Below are 27,125 nucleotides of genomic sequence, written 5' to 3' on the forward strand. Positions count from 1 at the left end.
TTGTGTATATTTTATGGAAAGGTAATAATTTTATTTAAAGGTTTCAAGAGATTAAGTAACTATTAGATTAAGAAACTATTATGTATAGCTGTACTGCACTATTGAGAACAGGTAGGGGAGTGGTAATAGACTGTAGAAATACCCCAGATAAAAAGATATTTTAGTAGCCTCCAGAGGGAAGAGTGCTTCTGGTCCTTTGACTGGATTTATAGCTCTCTAACGATTATGTTAGTCAGGATGTATGTACAGAAACACAGAGATTTGCTTTGATTTTTTTTCTTCATTCTTAACAATTATGTTGTAGAAAGAGTTAAATTCACAGCACAACCCATTCAGAACAGGAAGGTTGTGGAAGTTTGTCTCTAATTCCAAATACACAAGTCTAAAACTAACAGAGAAATGAATAACAAGAAAATAAAAAGACCCTCATAAAAGCAATAAATGGTTTGAAGGTTCTAGGGTACCAGAGGTAGATGAAACTCCCAAATTTAAATTAGCCTAATCTTAATCCGAGTATCTCTTATTTTTACCTACATAGTTTGCAGCAAGTCCATAAAACATGACCACAGGAGAGCCCTGGAGCCAAAAAAGTATATTTTTCTTTATCCTGTTAAATTCCAAATTTTACTTGGCTGAGTATAAACTTTAAAAAATTGCCATTCTTCTGTTATTTTACATGGCTTCAGCTAAAAAACCAAACCGAATACCAATATGCTGATCTGATTTGTGGCCTCTGTTGCTAGCAGCACCATGGCAGCCTGCTGCAGCACCCCGGCGGCTGCTGAGCTTGCTGGAGTGTCAGGAGGGCATGGGGCCGAGCTTCCCCTCACCCAAAATGCTGTCCCGTGGCCTGCCGTAGGGCGTCACGGGAAAGAGGGCTTCCTCACACCTTGCAGAGCAACGGAGAGAGTGCTGAGTTCGTCCTTACTGGCATAACAGCGCTGGCACACGTATGGCTTCAGCCAAAAGCTGAAGGATCTGGCTGTTTTGTCCTCAAATGTGATACACAGAAAACTGATTAAAAGGAAGTCATTTAGGTTGCCAAGCATTTCGCATTTAGGAAACCCAGAAAGTAGTTTGCCTGTGCAAGGCTTAACTTGCCTCCATCAGGTCTCACAGCATTACCCGTAAGTTATCGCTCTTTCTTCCCCGCACGACTTTCCCCTCGCTTCGTGCAGAGGCTGCGCAGTGCTCCACAGGGAGGCAGGACGGCGCTCAGGAGCGAGCGGGGCTCCTTCCAGGCAGGCGTTGTCGAAGGTGGGCGTCCGCTCCCTCGGCAGGCACCTGGCTCTGGTCACGTGCCGGGATAAGTTGCGTACATAGTCGGATGCTGCCTGAGTTGTCGGAAATTTGGGAGGTCTTAGTGTGGCACCAGTAAGGAGCTGCCTGGTCGAGTTTTTGTTTGGTTAAGTACGCGGCAAAAAGAAGTAGTAACTGTAATTCAGAATAGAAGGGAAGACTGCATTTCACACCCACAGCACTAGGGCGATGAAAACGTTTAACATTTGTCACTTTAGTTACACTTCTTTTAAATAGTTATCATACTAATCAGACAGGTTCAAACTGCACTTTAGATGAGAAATTATCTTACAAGCCTGGCCCGAAGGGTAGGGGAATAGGAGCCTGAATTTTGGCTTGAGGGAAATTGATCTTATTTCATGTTTTTCTAACCAGATAATTGTAGGTTTACAATATATTAACAGAAGAAGTACGTAGAATAAAAAATACTGTGGCAACTTCCACACCCCAGTTTCTGGGAGGCTGAAAGATGACATCAGGATAGCTATTAAAATGTATGCTCCATCTGGAAGGAAGATTGGAAGGAATCTTAATAGAATAAAAATTATATTACTGACCTAACATGAATTTTTGTAGTTTGTAAAGCAATTAGATGAAAAGTTCTGTTTCCAAAATACAAAAAGATTTGTTCATAAAAATATGCAGTTGTTTAATCTCTACTAATATTTATTCCCAATTTAGTCAGCTGAGAAGTGAAACAATTCCATTTTTTAGCTACTTGAAAATTTTTTGTGGGAGTTATAAGGGGGAGGAGGTTTCTAAGGTAACACACCAATAAATAAGTTTATTTCCAAAATAAGGAAAATTAAGTTTGAAGAACATGCGGTAACTTCTATTAGGACAAAGTAGACAATAGTGCTTTTGAGACTTAGCTGCACTGCATCTGCATTTGTTATCTGTATTTTTTTTCCTCTTGGAATGTTTTGTATAGAAATGTATTCCCTCTGTTTTTATCAACTTGAATATATCTGTGGAACTAGGTACATACAAACATCTCTACAACACTTTTTTACATTGTAGCAAAAAATATAGTCCTGGTTATAAGCATTCTGAACTGATGTCATGGACATACATTTATGTATATCTTAAAATCATTTTATTTTGAAAAAAAGAAAAGGAGCCATAACATGTTTATGTCACTTCATCATTTTTAGATGACGCATGAGTATATATGTAGAGCAAAAATTGTATGCAAGTGAAAAGGAAGCTCAGAAACGTGGGGGTGATCATTTTGGATTGTCTCAGGAAGGTGAAAAAAATTTCCAGATAGGTCTATATTGGTTAAAAAAAATTGAGATACTGTATATCACACTTTCATCTTGATCACATCAAAATTTGGTATTCATATGGTCTAATGTTTGCTGTAAATGCTTAGTTAACTGATGTAAATTAATTTGTAAAGTAGAAAGTACCTGTGATTCATGAGACCTGAGACATCACTGTTTACTTCTCTAATGTTCATATTAAAATACTATATTGAAAATTAATATTTATCGGTTTATTTTATATGTGTATTAATAGATGTAAATACTTGTATGCCTCTGTCTCTAAGGTCAAGTTTGGATGGAACAACTCTCTTTTGTCTTTATGGATATGTCATGATGGTTTTTTTTTCTGGATTTCTTTAGGCATAGTACATTATTCCTAGTTTCTCCCCAGTATGCTAAGTATTTTCCATCAATTTCAGTATCTGTGGTCTGGTCAGGGTCAGCTGCATGTTTTTTGCGGACCTAATTCATCAGATATCCCCAGTGCTTTCCCATGCTTGTTTTCACACGTCGAGGTCTCATAAAGGACCTGGCTCTTGACTTTTAAGAACTTCTGAATAGCGCTTTCTAAATGCCAGAACCCGTCAGAAAATCTTAGTTTGGGCATCTAAGAATTTACGCTGCTAAGATCACAACTCACTGCTAAAATCGTATTTGCAAGGCCTGGGTTGTATTAATCTAAGGTCAAGTTTTGTGTGTAGGTCCTCCTCTCCGAGGAGCGTGGTGGGAGCGCGTCACGTCCATCCGGGGACAGTCACCGGACGGCACACTGGGCCAAGAGCGCTTGGTTGCAGAGCTTGAAGCTAATGTGATAACTGTTATCTGCACATTGTCCTATGATCCAAGCAGATTGGGTCCAGATAGAGTAGACAGTTTTTGCCACATGTGAGCAGAATCGTCCCGCATGTTTGAGTGTGTGTTGTGGGAGCCTTCAGCAGCTGAGAAGGAGAAAAAGTACTGAAGAGGATCTGGTAGGAGAGAAGGGGTTAAAAGCAAATGTGAAAAGTTGGATCGTGGAACTTGGTGTCTTGAAATGAAGCAGGATTTTTCTGGAAGGCTTTAGTCACCTGGGAAAAAAGGATTGGGTAGCTGTGTGGGAGGCAATTTGCAGACAAGTGCACTCCTCTGCAGTAGATCGGTACATTTTAATGAGGTAAGTATATTTGCTCTGTTTTATAGGATTTGCTTTGGACTGGAAGTCTGGAAGTTGTTTTAAACAGACATAATGGTCATTATGGTCAGGTGGAAATATTTGATGCATATAACATGGAAATCATGTATTTACAACATATTTGTAGGGTCTTAGGAACCGAGTTGTTTTCACCGAAAGATTTCCTCTTTTCCCGAAGAGATTTTAAGGGTACGTAAAGCTCAGAGAGAGGATGTAAAAACAGAAGTGAAGTTGGAAGCTGCTGTGACTCTGAAATTTTATTGATTTATTTATTCCCATCCGCAGCTGTCTCTCGGTCCATAGCTCCCCGAAGGAAAGGCAGCTTTTAGGCTAGCATCCTGTCCCTGTTCCCCCCCATTTGGGCAGGCGGCCCAGGGGCATATGAAGCCGTGCTGCGGGGACATGGCGGTTGCTTGGGGGTGCGTGGGACCTGCCGGCTGCCACGGGCGCTTGTGGGAAAGCAGGCACACCAGGCTGGTTGCACTCTGCCACCACCAGTTTTGAAGAATGTTCCATGTTTTCTGGTATTTAGTCATTATGACTTTGCTCTCCTTGCGTGTTTTTTTTAATTCTTTCTTTTTCTTGTAGAAGTGTTCTCTATTACATGTGTCAGTTTTCTCCTTCAACTTACTTAATTCAATATCTTGTCCTTTCTTGAGCTTGTCTTTGTTTTCTCCCTACTGCAGGAAAGGAGAGTTTATACTAATCATAGCATAACTTCAAAATGTGGATCCGCAGTGTTTTAAACAATCATTACCTAAGTTGTTAAAATAACAAGAACAAAATAAATATGACCTCATAATGCTGAAGAAGAAATTCCAAGGGCAATATAAGCATCTGCCAATCTCTAGTGTTGTTTCCTCTTTTTCTCTAAGATTTTCTGTCAAGACACCTGCTTAAACATCTGCTTTTCACTAAAGTTTGAAAGCTTTTGAAAGAATGGGTTTTACTCTCCCCACATTGCACATAATATATTTGAAAAAGAAAAAAAAAAGAAAAAACATTTCCATGGTTATTTGGGACCTCCATAGCCATGTTCAAATTTAACTAAAAAATATCTCCCATGGTTTTCAATACCAGTCTGTTCTGAAAATCTTCTCCTTTTGTATTTTCCTCTCCCTGAAAGCTTTGTCAGCAGCTGGCAGTCAGTTACTGAAGAGCAGAGTGTTACCTTGTGTGGCGCATCGTGGAGGTGGGATTCAGAACTAGGAAACCCAACCAGAGTGTTACCAGCATCTTTCACTAGGAACTTTGTTATTGGAGAGAAGTTTTAATCCTAAAAAGGTGTGGAGAGGGATTGTCAAACATGCCATGTCAACTAATTATGTAGTTTACAGAAAATTTCAGAATTCAGACATCTACAGAATGTTTCGACAGAATTATAAAGTGAATAGTGGTTTTTATACTCATTTTACACATAGGTAAATTGAACCATGGAAAAGTTAAATACTTAGCTGAGTTTTGTGAATTTGTGACTGACCAAAGGGTTCTGGTGATTCAGTAGCCTTTTTAAAGTTTTAAGAGGTTACAACCAACTTCTGTGTTTAAGTTGACATATTACTTCAATACTTCCGTTTGGACAAAAAACAGATTCAGTCTTCAAATAAGGAAGTTTTTTGTTTTTTTTTTTTAATTTGTCTGACCATCCTTGGTTTAATTTCATAAAGCTTTAGCTGGAAGAATTCAGTTAGGGTTTGGCTTTTTATTCTGACTACCAGATTTGGAGGAGAATGAATGTTGTGAGCCCTGTCCTACAGCAGGACTTCAAGTAATAGGGGTGCCGTCAGGCAGTGCTGGACCTGTCACTGCGGTTGTGGGTCTGTGTCTCTGTGTCGTACAACTGAGCTATGGCTTCACCATCATTAAGGATAGCTTTGATTCCTCATTCAAATAATTCTGAGATCAGCTTGCCAGCCTGTATACCTGAACTGGGTTGCGTGGCACAGCGGTTAGGAAAAGTGCGTTGTGCCAGGCTGCTGTGTGGAGAAAGCATCATCGAGCAAAGACACTGAAATTTTGCAGTCAAATTAGTATGTTGCATGAGAAAATACTGAATAGAAGAAAGTCCTGTTTTGGAGAAAAATAACAATCTTTTCAAAGTTACAGACTGATTTTCTTCTCTAATAACCTAGGGTTTATAAGCTGAGCAGCTTTTTGCATCACTTTTATGCCCTTAGCTTGACAGAAGTGTAAATCAATTAAAAATTAAGTGAGCGCACTTCTAGGTAACATTTGTACTGATGGTAAATTTTACACTTGGACTAGTGTGAAATTTTAGGGCAGTCTTCATTCCATATCATGTACTAGAAACAGTGTTGACAACCATATGTACAGTGTATTTTGCTATAATTTTGCTAATAAATGCTTTTTGCTTTTCATCTGTAATGGTGCAATTTCTCATTCTGCCAAATTATAAAGCATGAATGTTGGGGGAAGGAGGAACAGACTTAGGTTGGGGGTTGAAAAGATTGAGAAATGTTCTCTTATTTGTTGCATTTCCAATTTTCAGGAGTTCTTTGAACATGCAAAAAAGCTCTGGGATGATGAAGGCGTAAAGGCATGCTTCGAGAGGTCAAACGAATATCAACTGATTGACTGTGCACAGTAGTAAGTGTTCATTTTTGTGGAATTAATAGCCAAAAATGTAATAATTTATAACAAGTTTGAAAGATATATTTATAATTTGCTAGAGCTGGGAGTTTTGCAATGCAGCAATTAATATTCTAATTCTTCATATATGCTGAGCATGTACAGCAAAAGTAATTGATACTTTTACTGTGGTTTACCATTATTATACAGCTAAATGTTTTGCCTTAGATATTTAAGAGCTAATAAAGGCTAACATGAAAGTAAAACCAAATTAAATTAGATAATTTTAAATAACTGTATTAAATTTGAGATAGATTTACATAGAATCATTTCATTTGAATTAATTAAATTTAAGAAATTTAGAGTCAACCTAAGGATTCAAAAATGTTTTATTTTAAATCCTGAGACCAAGGCAGTGGTGAAATTGCACTGTGTTTTCAAACTTGGTTAAAGCTTCTGATATTTTTACCTAACAGAATGCATACCTGTATTACTGTGATTTCTCTAATGTATTTTCAAGAAAAAAATGATACGCAGTATTTCTTTAAAGTAGTACATTTTTTATTCTCACCTTTGCATGCATCAATTCAAGCAGTGCATGTGTGTAACACTAATAATCCTTAAAAGGGTTCATCTGATTGGAAATTTTCTGGAAAGAGCTGTGGTGTAGTAGCCTGTGAAGGTGCAAATCATAAATACGTAATACATTGATGAAAATAGCACAATCAGGAAATGATACATTAACATGCCAGGGCTACAAAACTCAGCCATCCTCAGGAGCAGCAACCCAGCTCTGAGTTAGAACTTGACCAAAAATATACATTTCATGTGAACTGCTGCTGCAAAAACCTATTCTCTCACAGTTGCTATGTGATTTAGGGTTTTCGGAGAACACACTGTAGCGTGTTATGATTTGTCTCATTGGCGGTATGGTCAGCAACAGCACCACAAGTCTGTTGTAGCACTCGGCGTTTTGTTTTTCTGTCCTCTCTGCTCCCTGTTCCTAGGCTCAAGCAGAGAAAACAGGCTGTGCAGTCAGAGGAGCTGGCACGCTTCTGCCACAGCGGGGAATTTCAGTGCTTTGGGTCATATTTTCTTTTCCCTCTTTCCAGACTATTTTGGGGAAAGAGAAGGATCCGGCAGTGATTCATCAGCACATGGAAGTGAGGGAAAATTACATATGTGTAGAAAGGAACTCATTTGACCTCAGTGGACAGAGTTTACCAAAGTTTGGGCACTTGCTCACAGTCCAGATTGGCTAGAAATAAAAGCAGTGCTTGTAAATGATACCCCCCAAAAAAAAGAAAACTGGAAAGTTGTCCTAAGTTTGTGATTTCTGTGCCCCGCCACCACCACAGTATTGATCTGACCTATGTTTGCTGCAAGTCCAGACTGATTGTTCACAGTATCTATTAATATACTGAAATAAGGTGTCAGACTAAGAAAATAGAATAATGACATGCATTTAAATTACATTAATATAAAGCTTACTTTACTAATCAGCAAAGGCACATGTCTCTCCCAGTCCAGCTTTTGGCTGAAAGGAGCCAGCAAAAAATTAATTAAGACACTGCATTAGTATTAATGGTACCATAATTTCCCGTAAGGAAAAGATGCCTTACAACAAATTTTGACAAAGAGAAGAATGTTAAGGCTCAGTGTTATGTCTGAAAAGGAAACACAAATGGTGAAAAAAAGTGGATCTAGAATCACATCCAGTGTCCTGAAGCATAAAATTAAATCTTACTACTTTTTTCCCTTAAAGTTTAAAGGAAGAATATTATTATTTTTTCTATGTCTTCTCCTTTCTAACTGGCTTTCTTTTTCTGTTACTGAGGTTATCATCAAGAGTTCGATAGTATCAGTTGAATGAATTTATAATTTTTTTTAGTCTAATCCATATAATATTTAACAGAATTTCTAGGAACTAAGTTATTTCAGCACAGTTTTGTTCATTATAGTACTAAATATAAGGCTTGCATAATTCTCCCTCCTCACAGTGCTTTATAAAACAGTGCTTAATGTTTAAATATCCCATTAGCATATTTAAGCTTTACATTTTTTGACCTACCTGAACAGGTAACCATTAAGCAACTTATCCACATTTACAAGCCTTCAGTCTTAGAGCTGAGATGTGAAACTTGGCAATCCTGGGCTCATTGTTCTGAGTTTATCAGCCTTTTTCCCACAGGTGTATATTATTGTTGATTTAAAATAGTAAAGTATAATCTTAACAGAAAAAAAGATACTAAAAATACACCCTGCTTTTATCTGCCCTTCCATCGTCCATCAAAAATTAAATGGGTACTAATAGAGTTGATGGAAAAGGAATAGAAGAGTTGCTGTATTTTTGCAGCATGCCTGTATTTATATATTGCACAACAACAGTAGTTGCTCTACTCAGAAGGACATTTCTCTGCTAGCGTCAGAGGGACGTTGTTATTGAGAGATATATCAGCCTTCCTAAGTTGAAGCATGTGAGACTAGGTAAGAAGTACAGCTCTAAAATGCATATGTATTTTCTTACGTGCACTTACGAAACATGAGGGTGCTGACTTCCCGGTTAGATGGGAGTGGATGACGTTTCTTTTCGAACATACCCATGGTCATCGTTACTTGGAAAAGAAAAAAGAGGAAGGAGCATAATGTTGATGCTCATGATACCATGGGATTTTTAAATATCTACAATGCTTTCCTTGCACTGGCTTTGGGAGAAAGCATCTCAGGTCATCAGCTAAGTCCCTATCTTTTACTCGATAGTGCAGGAAGAACATTATCAGTAGGTCACCACTAATTTCTCTGTTTAAAAGCCAAACTAAAACAAAAAAACCCTTCTGTTAAAAATAGCATTTAGATAACATGTTGGGTTGCCAACTTTAAAATACTGCAAATTGTTACTAGTAAATTATAAAGTCAGCAACTAACTTGCTGACTGTTAAGTGATTTGCAAATACACTATATACTAAAAGAGTTTAATTTGGCTACAATACAGAGCATCTGTATTTTTAAAACTTAGCCTAATTTTATTTATTACTTTGGGAGAAATATTAGTTGCATTAAAAAAATAAAATAAAATAAACAGAGGTAATAGAAAGACACAAAGGTAAATTATTTGTTTACATTAGGCCTGAAAGTTGTTTTTGCTTTGTCTTAGTGTCCTTTTAAATTACCAGGGCGCTGGTCCTTCATGGAAATGAGAATCAAGGCCTGCTTATCAGGCCATTTTAGTATTGTTACATGGTTGCTCCGTGTATCTGCACGTCTTCTAAATACATATCATGTTAGTACATAACCTGATATTTGTAACAAATGTGAAAACTGTGACCAAGCAAGAGCTTTCCCTTGTGGTCTGACTGTGGTAGATGTATCATAAGCAAAGATCTGAATTGTTCTTTATCACTAAGTACAAACTTATTTATTTAAATTTTGGGGAGAAGTATCGGATGGCTATAAACTATATATTTTCCTTAATGACCTACATATGTTTTTTTTGAGATTAATATCATAAAACTGGCAGGCTATTGCTTGCCCAGTGTTCTGATTTACTTTTTCTTTCAGGTTAAATTTAAAGTTTAATTTACAAGACTTAAATATATATTTTTTAATTTTATTTAGTTGTATTCCCATCTGGCTTATCTAGACTTCAGCAGGTTGGTTTTGCCTATGACTCTTCCAGACTACTTTGGTTAACTTTAACTTATTTTCCACTACTGTGATTATGTCTCTATTTGCACACTTTCTATTCTGCAGATTCTAGCTCTATAAAAGACTTTCACATTCTGATTTAGTCCTGTCTTGTCATCAACCTGTCTAGTATATAAATTGTAGACTAAATAAATTATATTCATTAAACATTTCTTGTCATTCTAGGATAGTTTTCTAAAAGCTAAATAGTTTTCTATAAGATGAATACAAATCTGTTTTAAAATATTTATTTTTCTACTTATTTGTTATTGAATGGCCAAATTTTATTGTGTCCATGGAAGGGAACTACAAAGCAAACTTCTATGAATATAGAGCATATCAAAAGAAAATGAAGGTCTGGGTATGATGGTCTTTATTTAAAAAAAAAAAAAAGTTGATTTTGTGTCTTCATAAATTTGTATGCATCTTTTAAGTAAATGATTTATATGGCAGTGAAGAGGTATGAAATTTCCTTTTACTTAGCAATAGCATACCACAAGTTGTTACTACCTGACAATTCAGCAATATACATGCAAGTGTGTTGGTTTCACTCTAATGCTACTGAAAAGGTTTCTATATTATAAAGCTCCTTCTTTTACTGCAAATCTTACTCTACCCTAACTGGCGGCTGTTTTAGTAATCCCATAAAAGCCAACAAAGTTACTTTTTGCTTGGAGACCTAATGCTTGTGCCCCCTGACAGCAGGGAAGTTGAAGACTTTTGCAGAATGTTAGTAGGCATCGGGGAATATCAAATGCAATAACTCCACAACGCTTTGCCTCATCCCTGGTCTGATGACCTAAGTCTGTTGTCTTAATAAAGTAAGAATTGAGTTGTGTTAGTTTTGGTTACTCATATATCAGTTATTCTGTTGATTGCGGAAAATTAGTTGCAGTGATCAGACATAAGATTTGGGGATTCTGCAGGGCTTAGGCACTTTCAGGGTAAAAGTAGTAGTTTGTAGAGCAGAACCATAGATAAGCAGAATTAGGCACTTTTGAAAGGCGGGGGGGTGGGGGTGGGGGAGGAAGAGGAACCCAAAACCAGAAAATCTAGTTCTCTTTTTAGGTCATACACAGTTTGCCCAAGGCATAATTCTTAGAGGGAAAAAAAGAAATAGACTACTTTAAGGTTTATTGGAAGATTTCAGAGTTTCATTTTGTCTCCTTGCTTTCACACAAAATAACTGTATGTGCGTGCGTGCATGGGTGGCCCTAGCTGGAGACGTTGCAGTTTGGCTCACTGAATTCCTCTGTTTAAGAACTAGACTAAGGGTTTAAGGGAACCCTGTCCTCAGGCAGTACTTTATCCCACTTTGTCAACCAATCTTCTGTCCTCGATAAAATATGCCACTTCTGATATACTCAAGTGTGTAGGCCTAAATTAGCCTCTATGCAAACATTTGTGCTAATAAAACTTGATTATTCAAGTTCTCAGAAAAGCAAACACAAGGGATGTGAGCTAGGCCAAAGAAAATTGATTTTATATTTAAGCTAATATACATGGAAAAGTCACATTTCCATGTTCTTTTTCTTTGCTGTTATCCTATCTTTAAGAAGGGTTTTAGCCAACCTGTGAAGCTGGCTCTTTGACAGAGTTTATTGAATGACTTGTCCTGTTTTTCTCTCATTATTTTTTTTCTGAAGCTGGTCCATTTCTTTTCTGTGCTTAGGAGGGGCAGGTCTTCCATACTGCTTTATGTCCTTTAAGCTAGGCAGGGCTACTGCTGTGGTGATCCAACTTCTCTGTGGCTTGCATCTGTCCTGGTAGTGGGTGGCATGATTAAAAGCAAAGTTCTTCGAGCTGCTGTCCGCAGATTCAACTTCTGATGTGTGAAACCAGATTCTCTGTTTCTCAACAGCAGAGCTTCTTGAAACCAAGCATATTTCTAACTTTCCCTCATGTTCTCCTAGATATATAGCCTAATTTCTACAATGGACACAGCCATCCCTCAGTTCCTTCTTACAGTCTGAGGTCAGAAACGCTACCTTGGCATGATCTGCTTCTTTTGTCTAGTGCACTACTTCATCTTGTGTGCTGGTACGCACACAGACTACATGAATAGCTGTGTATAAATATGAGCATTAGGGTAATTCCTATACTTGCAATTAGTGTGGCTTTAGGATTTGTTATTTAACAAATACTTCTTACCACTGGGGATTTTCCTGGAACTGGGTATATTATACTCCAAATTGGATTCTGCTAATACCCTCACAGAGACAGGTCACAACCCTGCTCTGTCGTCTAAGTGGCCACTAAATCCTTCCTGTGGTACCCTCCCAGCACCAGATGCTGAGGAACCCAATCCACTTGCAACAGCACAGTTTTTCTCAATATTAGCCTTTTTAATGCCAAAACCTGCCTTAATTCCTACTTCTGTCTCCTTTGGAAGTTCCATATAGAGTAACAACTAACAGTGCCATGGTGATGTCAAGTGTTTTTTCTATTCTAACAATGTATGAGACTTCAGCTTTCCCAGTAGCTCCTTTTAGAGTAGGTCTACTCATAGACTAGCAGAACAGCTTTTTTTTTCCTTGCTGTTAGAGCATGGGAAGGCGGTGCTTCCTACCCATCTCAGCTTTTTGTGTTTGTTTTTTAATTTCTACCGTATGCAGGATTGAATCTAGGGATTGTGCACTGCCTTATGTATTTGTTCCTGTGCTCCCCATCATCATAGACTATTCAGCTCCATCTAATTTAAGATCATTGGAACATTAAGAAAAATAATCTCATGGGCACCCTTAAGATCTGAGCTGAACTTTTGCTGAGAAATTGTACAAACTACTTAATATTTTGCATGCAACTTTTCCTAATAATTAGCTGTGCCACTTAGTGACTGATTGTTGCAGCCCATCAAACATTTTTGATGTATTCCATATCGTATCTGTTTTACAGATATATGGAATTAAGTGCCTTCAATTGGATTTGGATACTATGACCTGTCCCAGGTTTCTTCATAGTAACTGCTATTTAGGAGTAATTCAGCTAGTAAACATCACTGAAAATCACTCCACAGAATAGAGACCCTCCAAAGTTGTCTATATCTGGTAGGAAGAACTACTATTAAAACAATTGAACCAAAAAAATATATTTACACCAAAAAAAAAATTTACATCTCATTTTATTGAATTTTTTCCCCAAAACTATTAATAGAGACCAGAAACTGCTGCAAAACTGCTGCAAATTGGTGACCGACACTGCTATAGGCAGAATTACATGTACCTTACCCTCAGAGTGTTAAAAGCAGTGGCCTTTTCCATCTGTGCATAGACCTTTGTGATGATGACTGCTTGTGAGTCACCAAAATCAAAATTGTATTTGGACAGTCACATGAAGATGGAAAATACGGTTATGATCTATTAGTAAATATGTGTTATGTCAAGATGATCCAGCCTATACCTAGTCTGGCCTCATTCACTGAACCTTCTCCCTGCTATTAGGGATTTCTGGGGTCCTGTACTGCCGAAGGAACTGGAAACAGTTTCTTTGTCATTTATATTCTGTGAGAAGGTGGCCAGCAAGAGGCCAAAAAAGCCTGAGCTGGTGTGCTTGCGTATAGCATGACAGAACTGCAACTGAAAATATAAACACAGTTACTGCCGAAAAAGAAGCTGATTGTATCAGATTTCCGCAGACATTTTATCCGTAAAATCGTTAATCCAGCAATCTTCTTTTAAATTAGCAAGATTTTAGGTAACAAAGATTGGTAATCAGAGTGCCTGCACCACTTCAGGAAGAAAAACATTAAGGCACTACGAGTCTTTTGTTTCTGTCCCTGCCAGACCGGTATGGAATTTGTGTGCCGTGACATCGTTGGAGACAAAATCCCCAATTATTTCCTGTAAATCTTCTGGCGCTGTTAGTCCATGGTGCGCTGCTGTCTCTGTGTTGGGAGCGACTTTGGTGCCGCGCTGCTGCCGAGCAGAGCGCCTGCGTGTTAACGGTCCCAGGGCCACCCTTCACCCTCACTAGGAGAGTTAGGAGTGCGTGTGGGAAATAGAAATGCTGCTGCCAGGGACCACTCAGCTGCCCTCATGCACATGGCCGTGCAGGAGCTTGACATGGACCGCCTGGGGCCTGCAAGGGTTGGGGGGGCTTTCTCTGCTAATTACTTACTTTCGAAACACCTCGCATTTCTCTGTGAGTGTCTGAAAACGTAAGAAAGCTTATGATGACTGGAATACGACTGCTAAAATCATGTTTTTGTGGTGGAAAAAAAGGAGAGCAGAGGGAGAGTTTGAAGGATTATGGAGGAGGAAGGAGGTCAAAGAAACATGGTTTAAACCTTTTTGAAGTGGTTCAGTGTTACATGGCTGTAACATTTATTTTCAAGCATAACATAGTATGAATGTGGCTTCAGATTCATATTAGAAACTAGCTTTTTATTCACAGACTAGAACCAAAAAGTGTGAAACAACTAAAAGCCCTCTTTCATCTTTGCTTTTATCTTTAATAAAATTGCTGGCATCATAATGCAGAAGAAGAAGTAACTCAATACAGAATATATATAATAAAGTATGGTAAATTTAATGACTAAAAGCTAGAGAATATTATTTTAAAAGTAATGATTTTTTCAGCTTTGTTACTGCTTATTAAATGTAGGACATAAATACTTCCTACTTAGATAAATGGTAAAATGTTTTGTATTAATTAATGATAAATGTTTCACTCCTCATTTTACTAAATTGTTGATGGTGATATGTGAAAACTAGAATAACATAATTTTCTGCCCTTGCAAGTTCTCTTTGGGTTAAATACATAACTTACAGCGATGATGAAGTTACTTCATTTTTGTTCCTAAGATCTGTCATACAGTATCATCTTCAACCAAAAAAATGCATCATATAGAGTAGAAGCAAATTTAGTTTGGTTAATTCACTAACAGATTTTCTCCACTTAGCTGATTTAAACTATAAGTCTTAACCAACCAGAAAATTGTTTTTTAATGGTAAAAAAGAAGTGGGCTATAAATATAGAGTAATTACTTCATCCATACTGCTGAGTCGTCTAAACAGAGGTGTCTGCCAGATAGGACAAAAGTCATTCTGCAGTGTGTAACGCTTAAATTTTTCACTGTTTACTAACTGTAGACCACACTCTTGAGAGGCAGAGTTGTGGTTTAGTAAGATATACACTGGGAGTTTTCCGAAATAAGCTTTTCATCCATCGTCCTGAATTTTTTTTGTTCCCTTTTTTCCCCTCACTCATGAAAAAATCATCAGAGTTACTGCTTCTATCTTAATTCTAGTAATCAAAATGCAACCATGTACGATAGTACCAGTATTTAGACAAGTATTAATAGAAATATACAGAAGAAGCGACAGCAGAAGAAACTCCCCAAATGCCTTTTAATTTTCTCATTTACAGGGAGTAGCAGTATATAAGTACCATTCCCAAATAGCCAGTATGGCATATTGGCATGTACTCCCTGGTGTTAGCCACTTCGTTTTACAAGTGCTTTCTATACCTAGAGGAAACAACAATACTTCTCAATTTAAAAAAAGAGAGAAAATAGGTTATAAATGTAGCACCCCTCTGTTTTTTAAAAATTAATATGACAAATTTTTTTCCCTGTTAACTAGTTACCCTTAGGAAAGCCTTTGAGCAGCCTTAGATGGCCTGCTGAAACATGGTAATAAGGCATATGTTTTCCCACACACTTCTGCATGCATGATCTGTTTTCTGCAGTTTTAGAACCAGCAAAGTGTTGAAAATGTCAGGCAGAAAAACATAAAATGTTCCTTAAGTTCAGTTTGAGATAGTAACTTAGTTGACTTTCTTTTTGTCTCCCTTTGCAGATAAATAAATCATATAAATTTGAATTTCTGTTTATTTCATGTCTCTGATCATAATAAAAGTGATGGATTTTACAAGACAAGCAAAAAAACCTCTTAATTCTAATTTCTTTTGCCTGATAGAATATAAGAAAGTTTCCTCTTAGCTGTTATGACAATATACACAACTTAAAATGCAGCACTACTTAGATCTTCCTTTTTTACCTCCATTTTAACATTTACAAAGCATGTCCCATCTTCCCACCTTACTTGTGAAGTGTTTGGTTTGTTTACTTTTGTTTTTCTAGACAAGATTGTAATTTTATGAGTTCCTCCTCTCTGATACATTATTGCCAAGGCTAAGTCATTGTCATGGTAATTAGCTAAGACTGTCAGAAAAGGCATTCCCTAAATATTGATGAGAATTGGTTTTTGGAGTCTAAACACCAAGCAAATTTATAGCAAACACATGAATGTATACTTTGTCTCCATTTAAGGTGTTTTATTAAAAATTTCTAATTTCCTTTAAAAGAAATCATCAAAGCTGACTTTATTCTGTTGGAGAAAGGGTTCTTCCCTCTCTTGATGGGCAATATTTTTCAATTTTTTCAGGTTTTTTTTTTGGAAAGCTCATTGAATGGGTTTTAATATTTTTTCCTGAATGTTTGCACACACGTTGTAGTAGTATGTTGCAGAACATGCTAGTCTAACACAACAACTCAGCCCCATTTGGCAATACGATCCATTAAATGAATTAGAGAACTGCAAATTGGTCTGTCAGCTGAGCTCATGAGCATTTACTTTTCTGTGTTAAGTCTCCTATATTTAATTTGGAGGTACATTTTCCATATCCATCCTGCAGAGGTACACCCCAGACTTTCCAAGGCTAATATGCAGTTAAAATACACGGTCAGGCTATTTTAGAGCCTGAGCAAAGGCCTGCATCAGCCTCACTATAGAGCTCTCACAGGCTTGATGTCCTTTATAACAAAAAAAGGCCATTCTGTTGCATTTCTTATTAAAGAGGAAAGGCTGTGTTCATTTTATATCACAGCAATGAGGATCACTTAGAAGTGAAGAGATGTTGGTACCTGACTGAGTCAGCAAACCTGTGCAGCGGGCCAGTCTGATGGGTGAAAACAACCACAATCCGGGATACTGAGTAGGGGGAAGGGACAGTTGCTCCATACAACAAGATTTAATGAAATTTGTATATTAAAAATAATGAGGTAATTTTAAAATATATGAATGTAAAATAGCAAAGTTAAAAAACAAGCCTTCCATTTGAGCAAATGCTCGAAAATATCCTAAGTAAAAATGTTGAAAGTTTACTGAAGTAACAAAAAGAAGTATTTTGTCTTCCAACTTTGTACTCTTTGCCTTGGATGTTGATGTCTCTCTAGAGAACAGATAACCAACAATAAAGAGTACCTTAAAAACTGTATTTTTCCTACTACCAAGTCAAGGAAAGATTAAATCTACTTAGTTATAGTAATCACAGTGAAATTTTTTGGCTCCAAAAATCTATATTGTGAAGCGTTGCTGGTGTCAGCATCTCAAAACTTCTTCAAATGAAATAAGACTGAAAATACTGGTTATCTAAAATATGTATACAGGAATTATAAGTAAATTTCAGAAGGAATTATAGATGATTCTGTCAATTCTAGTGTTATGTATATGCTTTTCTTGGTTTAGGACTGTTTCGATGTACTCATGGGGAAAGAGTAAAGTGTGACCAGAGCCAGCTTTATTTTATTGTAGAGAACATTAAGAATCACTTATGTTTTTAGTGCACTTTCTCCAGTTTCTGTCGTTTGATGTGGAACTTAATTCAGTCTGTTCATTGTGAGTGCATGCGTGCTCTCTGCGGAAGAGATTAGCTGGCTCAAGGACAGGTTTGCCTGTTAAGAAGCCTATCATTATGTAACACAAATGTTACATAATTTGACACAAATTTGAATTTTTTCTGTGGGAATTTTTTTACTATGCTCTAGAGAAAATTGTATTTCTGGTTCTGTTGCCATAAAACTAACCTTCTGTGAAATATTTGTTTAACTATAGTAACTGCAAGTTGAATGCTTAAAAAGGAAATAGGAGCACTGGAAATGTAACGGCAGGTTGTATGGATTTCCATCAAATTATTTATACTTGGAGTTTGACTTTCCTTACACTTTACGTGCGTTTTTCATCTGCAGATGGTCAGTCTTTCTATTTTCAAATAGAAAATTTCACCCCACAAGTTAGTTAAAGGCCGAGTCAAATTTCTTGCATAAGGAGCTGCTCAGTGCGCAGCCTCTGCATGCATGGGCTCATTCTGTACGAACATACATGCACAGCCCTGTTTGTGTTAGGATCTACAAGAAGCCCGGGTTTGGGTGGTGGTATTTTTCTAAATTAATGCCGCACAAACAGATTTGAAAAAGGAAGATGTTGGAATGTAAAAGTTAAGAGATAAGAAAATAAAATAAGGTTTATACTGTGTTGGAAAAATGTAAGGGCGAAGCCCCTGTGCTTGAAAAAGAAATTTTACACCTCAGACTAAACCAAAATGGGCTCTTGGTATTTGTCAGTTTGGTTGTAATCCCAATTTTAAGGTAAGTCAGACTGGGAGACTAAGCAGTTTAAGGGCGTCCCTTTACTTTTTATAATTAAATTAAATCTAATTTTGTCCATTTTAATACAAGACAGCAATGATGCTGCCAGAATTTTTAAAAAGTTTATTTGACTTTAGAGAAACCATTTCAGTTGTGTCTACTGTAAAAATATTGTCGGTCTACTTTCTTACATTCTTTCTGATTTAATTATATATGTTTGTTATAATAGTAGGTCTTTACACAAAGTTTCACTTGAGCCACAATTAAGCAGTGGAAAAGAAAATATCTAAACTCTATCAGTAGACTTCCTTTGTAATTGACATGCCAAATAGTTGCCTTCCAGAATGAAACTTCCAAATGTTCATTATTTCTAGAATTGGTTTAAAAATTAGTTCATTCCTTATTTTACTATTCCCCTATCTGTATTCAGAAAAGGGGTATGGTCTTAAACAGTTGTCATGCTTAACTGCTAATGCTTGAAAAAGTGAGTTTTGAAATCAGTTCCAAGTGTTGTATGGCTTTTCTGAGAATAGTTTTCAGTTTGAATCTCCTTAACATGAACATTTAGGGTGGTGGTGTTTTGGAGAGGTCAGGTATTTTTGTTTTTCAGATACTTTATCGCAGAAATGGATTGGACTGAATAACCAAATAAAATTTAAGTACGTTTTTCTCATTGAAGCATGCTGACACATTTAATATGTTTCTTGACTCCCTGACTCCCTCACTCCTTTCCTTTTTTTTCGGTACCTCTCTTCTGGTTTAGGTGAATATGTTTTGAATTGGGAAAATTTGTATTCTGGGCGTTAGCATTCTGAAAGTCTGATTGTGCAGATTTTGCGTAATCATTATTAAACTCTATCAAGTTTCTTTCCAAATACTTTGTAAAGAATATTAATTATCAGCACAGGTGCAATTTCTTAGGCTTCACTTATTGCCTGGCATAACTCTGTCGGACCTGTAATTGTCAGCACTGCTGTAGCAATTATTGAAAAACGGATTGTTAAAGAGTAATAGAATGTTGAAAACTCTTTCCAGTATAACTTTTATCTTCGTTGAGTTTGCTGGCCTATTATCTTTCCATTGTCAGGGTCTTTCCCCACCCCCACCCCCACCCCAATAAAATTTGCTATATACTAGATTTGCTCCAAGAACATAGTGGATTCTGATTTGAAGCAGAATCTTCGTAATCTAAAGAAACAGATACCAGTGAATAAACATGTTGCTACGTTCTGAACCAGTAGCAAGCCTGGTTATGAAGCAATTACAGTAAACTGGATCGGCATTGTTACTGTTGTGAAGGTTTAGGGAAAAAAAACAATATAGCATGTAAAAAATGTAGTCACTTGTTTTCCCCCAGTTTCATTTTCTATTAAGAAGTTTCAGCTTACCTGTTTCTCTGTAGTTCCCAGGCAGCTGGTGTTTGTAAGGTTCTCACTTCAAGGTAAGAGGTTCTGCAGAAGAGTTTGTGATGCAGAGGAAGTAATGCTCATCACTTCCAATCAGTAAGCAATACAGTCAACGGTTTATTTTTTTTAACTGTTAGTACTTTAAAAGTAATAATCATCAAATTACATTATGAAAAAATGGTGAAGGTGAGACTTCTATTAAAACTTATTCATAGAAATTGAATAAATTATTTATAAATATATGGATAAATGCAGCTTATAATAATACACAGTATGTTGAAAGAATGATTACATGATGCTTAAAACTGATTTTAGGACTGCTCTTGCATAAGATGCAAACAAATCAGACCTATTTAAAGGTTGGAAAGAAGATGCAAAAAAGGATTGTAGGTGGGCAAAAATAATAAATAGAGCAAATAAGAGACAAATAAGGAAAAAACAATAAAGTATTTTTAGGCAGGAATGAAGAGTCTTCCAGCACTGGACAAGTCTGTTATATCTGCTTAATAAAGACACAATGTTAAGTGTATGAAGTTGCACAATGCCCATTTTTTTAAGCTATGTCCTGATGGAAATGAGCTACCGGAAAAAAAAAAAAAAAGATACACTACATAAGATCCTGAAAACAATCAGACAGACGCTTTGCCAGGTAAATCTTCCGCTTCTACACCAAATGGTATGAAAAGCACAACACAGGTGAATTTTCAAGAATGTGAATAAATACACTGCTACATTCTGAGCAATTTGCAAGCCTGGCTAAAAGGCAATTACAGTAACAGATTTGCATTATTTTCATGAAATCATCAGGAATTTAAAGGAGAACACTACAAAAATTGAACTATCAAAAGAAAGGCCTTTAACACGGTCAATAAGGAAAAAAAAAATCCAGCAAAAAGTAATCTTCAGGCATTCTCTGAATTTCTTTAGAAAGGGAGTAATTGAAAGACAATTCCCAAAAATTTGATCCTCTGAATACCTCAGCATGTGCCATGATTTTAAAATAACAATCCTTCACCACAATCAGACTGGTTTCTTCATCTTATCTAGCCTCGTTCCTTAAGATAGATATCTTCTGCACTAGCAGGCTAGGAGCACAACCACACTTTTTTTCTGGAGGAAAAATAGAAGATGTTTCAAGAGAGCAGTCCCAATTTTATTCCACTTCTTCTAGGATTAGCTTATAGTTGTCTTGTCCTGTGGGCCTCAGAGCACTTGGGAGAGGATCTCTTTTAGGTGTGTTACTGTCCTTTGTCCTAAAAGAGTGGGTAAGTCCACCGCAAAAAAATAAGCAACAAAAATACTCTATAGGCGCAATAGTCTATCCTCCTCTTCCTAGATATAATTCCCTGAAAACCTATAAAAGAGATTGCGTCTTCTTCAGAGGACTCGTTTGCTTTCTGCAACCCTTTGCAAGTTAAGAATTGCTGCTGTTTTATCAGTATCTATCTCTTAAAATAGAGACTGAGGCATATCTAATGGTCACGCTGATTTAGGGAAATTTCAACATAAAAAGTGCATTTCTGCTGTATATAAAGGACCACTGTTTCATCTTACTCGTGTGCAACAGTTATTGCAATGTAGCCTGGAAGCCTTCTGAGGAGAAGCCAGTGCATTTCAGATTTTATTTTTATTGTCCTTTTTCCTCTGTTCCGTTGCACAGACCCATGACTTACTTGTGGTCTTGACTGAAATTAGAACTGTAACTCTTTTTGTTTGGCGACATTTATATTTTCCTTTCTCCTCCCTGCTTACTAATAGTACCTGCAGATCCATTCCTTTGCTTTACTCTGTTTTGTTTCGTCGTTTTTTTATTCTTGACAGATTGACCATCTGCTATGATGTGGGCCTTTAAGTTCTTGAAACAGATAGGAGTGTCAACTTGGTCAAAAAGTGATAAGATGTTACACTTACCTACTTGAATACACAGAATTGGCTCATTCCATCTACTATTCCCAAAGCTCTTTTGATTCTTTTAAAACTATTTTATACTTTCCTGTTTTGTGTAATTTGCATAGGCTGTTCATTCTGAAAATATCATGCATCTGTAAAGACTAGATAGTACTGTAGCTTTTTTCTTCAGTAAATTAAAAACTTTACATTTATGCACTCAAGGACTTCCTATATGTGATTTTGTTACCGCATCCTATTAGGGAACAGACCATTATCTTGACTTTGAAATTACCTTTACATTTGGGTTGTGTAATGCAATTATGTTTTTCTATTGTTCATAATAGGTTTGGGGGCTTTTATTCATTTTTCCATTAAAAAAAATACTGATACAAGTCTGCTTTCTCCATACTTCTTATTGCGGTGATTACATTTTATGCAGACGTGGCTGTTTCTTCATACCTTGTGATGAAGGAAGAGAATGTCATATGTAGTGATGTTGTTTGATAAGTACTAGATCTAGGCGTTCATGACAGAGAGAGCACTGTTTCCAGAGGAACCACAAAACTGAGTTGTTTTTTTTTTTTTAAAGAGGGGAAAAGACTTCTTTTCATTATAGAACAAATACAGCAGCACAATCAGTATTCCAAGCTTTTTAAAATGGATCTGCTTTCTACCAGGAGTCAGCTGTAAATCTGATAGGGAAATAATGGCAGATGGAAAACCTTTGGGAAAGAGTGTTGTGGGCATTTGCGAACCCTTACCGTATCCCTGATAGGATATAGTGCAGTGCATTTTGGCACTGTGACTATACACTGCAAATTGTTTCCAGAAGACAGCTACATAACATAGTGGCAGAGAAGACCCTAAGATCCTTACACACAGTTCCACCTCACTTATGATGGTAAACAATGCACCCTCATTCAGCAGATGGAATCAGACAAAACATGCCAACAGCAGAAAAAGGGGAGAAATCAGCAGAGGTTTTTGTTTTTTACTAAATACATTCTTGCTTCTTGAGTGAAAAGAATCCATCACAAACTCCCAATAAGGTATGCTGAAAATTCCCAATTCTGTACAATGTACAGAAATACTCAAACTATTGAAAAGTCAAAGATTAATCTTAATATGCATTTCTGCTTTTACTTTATATAGCTTAAAAGTGAGTAGGTTATGTCTCTCTTTCTCAGATGAGGATAACTTTGCAGAAATAAAGTAAATAAGAGTAGAGCCTGGTCTGTAGAAACAAACTTCCTAGACTCATCATCCTTTTAAATATTTATGTAAGTATGAAACATCCTTGCCTGTAAGAAACTATCTTTTCCATTCAGAGGACCATAACTTCCCCAATTATATGGCCTTAGCCATAATTCTTAAATCCTGAAAAGCCCAGTTAGATGAAGTACGTTAGCTCATTTCTGAGGAATTAAAGAATACCGTATTTATTTCTCTCTTGCTAAAAGGTGATATAAGCAAATCTTAATTGTTTCTCAGAGTGAAAGTAGAATGGGGCATTGAAATTAATGTTATGTGCTTGAAGCCAATAAGGAGTGTAAAAGAAAGAAAATATACTGAATTGCATCAACTTTCAACAGGCTTAACAACAACAGCAGCAACAAAAAGTCCTTCACATCAACAGCGGAAGATTTTGAGCAACAGGGAATGTGGCAGCCAAATGTATGAGACACAACTGGGACACCAGGCCATGCCAAGAGGTGCCCCCAGCACTCTCAGCTGTTTCATTGTCTTTTTTGTTCCACAATGGGGCCCTCTGGTTGGCTTTTGTCTCCCCTCCCTGGACCTGCTCACCTGCTGAAAAGCAAGGCCTTTCTCAAAGCATCTTTCCTCTGGGTCAAATGTAATACAGCTACAGGTATCCACTCAAATCTGTGAATCACCCATCTAGATTCCTTGTTCAGTGCCCTGAACTAGAAGTGACTTATCAGTTTAATTTTCTGCACTGAAAATTCCATATTTTCCCATATATACAGTTGTGTGAGCCACACTCTGTCTTGCACATGTGCAGGTAATAAAAAAGATTTTTCCCCAGAGCCTTATCTTCCAGATCTGCTACTAACTCTAGGAGGTAAAGTGGCTCTGAAGATAATTTCTTGTGCTTCCTCCTCCATGCCTAGCTGCTGCAATAAATAGGACTCTGTCTCTTAATCCCTCATGTTGTCTTCCAGTCCCCTACATGCCACTTCCCCCATAGCATTCCCTCTGTGAGACACTGTTTAATCTGCACCCCTCAAGTCTTCCACAGATTGCTTGGGGGTGCTTGTTTTCTGAGGAGTGTACTAAGATGCGGTATAAAGCCAAATCTGCAGCTTCACACTCTAGTCAGATAATGCCAGAGACGTGATGCAGGCTTTGAAACAAAGTATTTTAGCCTGGTATTGTGCGTATTCCTAGAATATTGCAAGCATCAGTGTTTCTTCATTTTAAAAAACAAAAGTCCTTCCAGGTCACTGCCTGACTTTCTGTTCTTGTGCGATATTAAATTAGAAGTAAATTGACTTTGGTTTGTTAGAATTACTGCGCTCACGTTGCATTGTATTCTGTTCACTAAGCTCGAGGCTGCTTTTTGCTCTGACGGTGCAAGTTGTCTGATTATGGTAAGGTAAAAACAGTATGGAAGCTGTTTTTTAACTAATCTTATTTGATTGCCAGTTTTACAGCTGGCTTGTTGGTAAACCGTTTTAGTAATTACACGTTTTTTTGGATCTTTTGGCTATTTCCTTTGCAATATTTTGGCCATTTGAAGAATGAGACGCAAATGGAAGTATTCCTCCTCTGGTTTTTTCCTGCTCTCTCTCTTGCAACCTATGGCATGTTGCCTTGTATTTTCCTTGTTGGCAGTTTGAGATACAGCTAGATGCAGTTCTAAGGATCAGTCTGAAACTCCGCAGTGCAATGCACAGCGATCTGAATGGCTTGTTGTCAGCGCTGGTTAAAGAAGCTGTGACAAATCAGCAGCAGAGGGGGAAATCAGTTTACTGCTGGGAAAACTACAATGGTAGTTGTATTGGGAAATCAATGTTCTCTTGTTTATGGTTTTGTTTTTTTTTTTACTTGTCCAAATGTCAGTGTTTCTCAATAGCTTGCTTGCTCATATGAATAGGAGTCAAGGGAATTCTCAGTGTCCAAGTCACAGAACATGTGCTATTGTTTGAATTTTCCTCAATTTGTGAGCTGCTCACAGTAGGCTGTAATCATGCATCATGCTAATTTTTGGTATCTGTTATGCATTATTTCAGTTTCTTCTGACTTTTGTCTTCCTTCCTTATTTACACAGAGGAAGTGAAAGGGCAAACTACATCAGGAGCAAGCCCTAGCTTTATTCTTGAGATGGACAATCTGTTTTGGCCTTGGGGTAATTTATCCATGTGTTTCAGTTTACCTCTGTAAAAAAGGGGTAGTGCCTACCTTAAGACCTTGTAAAAGCTGTTATTGTGTTTGATATTAAAAGGTTATTCTGGAGGAGTCATTGGCTTTTTCAGTGCAATGTAGTCATAGATATTGGCTTGTCTTTCTGATTGCTGTGAAATAATTGTTAGTGCTGCTCTTTGCCAAAGACATCATTATTCTGTCTAGAAAGTGTCAGTTCAGCTTCATTACTTCCTGGAAAGTGTTTGGTGCAGTACAGATTCAGGTCTGGTCCTTCTCAATTCTCTTTGTACAGCACATCAAATGAACTCTGCTCCGTTTTGCTACAGCTTTAAAGTGAGACCAAATTGTAAGATTGTAAAGGTTTACTAAAATGAATGTGACCAAAATCTTTTAGTTCCACCTTATACCTACCTGTATATGAACTTCTCCCATCCTAGTTTTCAACAAGTAAGAATTAGTGACAGTTACAAATATAGCCCCGCGTACATACAGAGATGTAAGAAAACATTTCAGTTTTTGACTTAAATAAGTTTTTATTTTGTTTAATATTGCAAATGTTTTCAAGTTTTTAGAAAAATATTTACATTAGAATGAAGAAAAAAATGATAGGCAGCATAACTAGTTTACCTAATCTGTAATGCATAGGTTGTTGCAAGATCCTCATTGAATTCCACAATCAGTACCTAAAAAAGAGAGGGAGAAATTAGGTAATGATTTAGGAATGTTTTTCTCCAAACCAACTCTACTCTTGTCTACACTGAGAAAATATGCATTAGAAAATGTCAGCTGTTTGTCTTTAATGTGCATAAGGACCGCTGTACAACTGTGACCAATTTGAATGTCATTAAGTGCTACTTTCCTTGTCTATGCTAACAGTAAAACTGTGTTCGACAGTCAGTGCACTTTTACTGTGATGCATTTTCCCAGTGTAGGTAAAATCTGAGTTGTTTGTTATGAAATATATACCAAACATCTTTTAGACATGGTAAGTCTATGACTAATGTTAATGCTTATAGGACTGTCAGGGAAAATGTAGCTATTTATGTACCTATTTTCTAGTAATGACCTTGAGGGTTATTTGCTTTAGACTATGTAAAACAGATGTAACACAGACAGCCATAGTTAGGAGTCTTTGCTCCTCTTGATAGTGTCTTCAATGGAGCATACGTGAGAGGACCCAAGCTAGCTGGTAAAAGTGCACCCACGTATTGTTAACTTCTCAAAGAATATTGTCTTCAGAAGATTACCAAGAGCTTGTTAAGACCACTTTTCAGAAACATCAGTGAAGGCCGTAAAGCAGTATAACCACCATATCTCTTAGAAGAGCTTTATGCATGGGCTGCTTGCCATGGACTTCTGGTGATCCTGTAGCCTAGAGAGCAAGTGACCATTCAGAGCTCTAAACTGTAGATGCAACAATCTGCCCCCTAAATGGCGAACACTGCACAGTGTGTAGTTATTGCATTTGAAATAGATACAGGAAGGCATCTCTTCTTTTAATAAATACAGGGCAGGTAGTCTGTATTTGAATGGAGTGTCCTTCTTCCATAGGACTGACTGCTAAGATTATATATACTATTTGGCTTCCAGTTGATTAAATTATATTACAATTTCATCTGCTTGCTGTTCATTTTTAGGCATATTAAGCAATAAACCTGTATGGACTATTGTCCCTAGGCTTGGTGTTTCTGTAAGGTTTTGCTGGGAGAGGAGTGTGAAAAGAGTCACACCTTTAATCAACATGACTATATTGGTACAAGGTTGCTTGATAAAGAGGGTTTTCCAGGAAGGTTCATTCTAGTGCAGACAAGGCTTTGGAGAAATATCTTCAGTAATCTCCAAGCTCACAAGCTGTAGTATGAACTTCTTGTTGTATTCTCAAAAGCAGTGCGGCCCTATTGTGCACCCTCTTCACGCAGCCAGTGCAGCTACCTTCTCTGTGTCCAGCTGTTTGCCCCATCTACCACAGATGGCAGGATAAAATCTCATTGGAGTTGTGGAGAAGAAAGGGCCTTTTCAGAGGTATTGGAAAAAAGCCTATAGTTAAAGCACTTTTTTTTTTT

General features: G+C 37.1%; 1 protein-coding gene across 2 annotated transcripts in view; it reads left to right on the forward strand.

Moving 5' to 3' along the window:
- GNAL (G protein subunit alpha L) overlaps window positions 1-27,125 on the forward strand; it is a 199,073-nt gene that overhangs the window by 131,632 nt on the left and 40,316 nt on the right. For both annotated transcript variants that reach the window (XM_067290715.1, XM_013942608.2), the window contains exon 5: window positions 6,248-6,345. In XM_067290715.1, coding sequence (XP_067146816.1) covers window positions 6,248-6,345 — 98 coding nt within the window. The remainder of the gene's footprint in view (window positions 1-6,247; window positions 6,346-27,125) is intronic.

Source organism: Apteryx mantelli, chromosome 2 (assembly GCF_036417845.1).
Source record: "Apteryx mantelli isolate bAptMan1 chromosome 2, bAptMan1.hap1, whole genome shotgun sequence".
NCBI classification, from domain to species: domain Eukaryota; kingdom Metazoa; phylum Chordata; class Aves; order Apterygiformes; family Apterygidae; genus Apteryx; species Apteryx mantelli.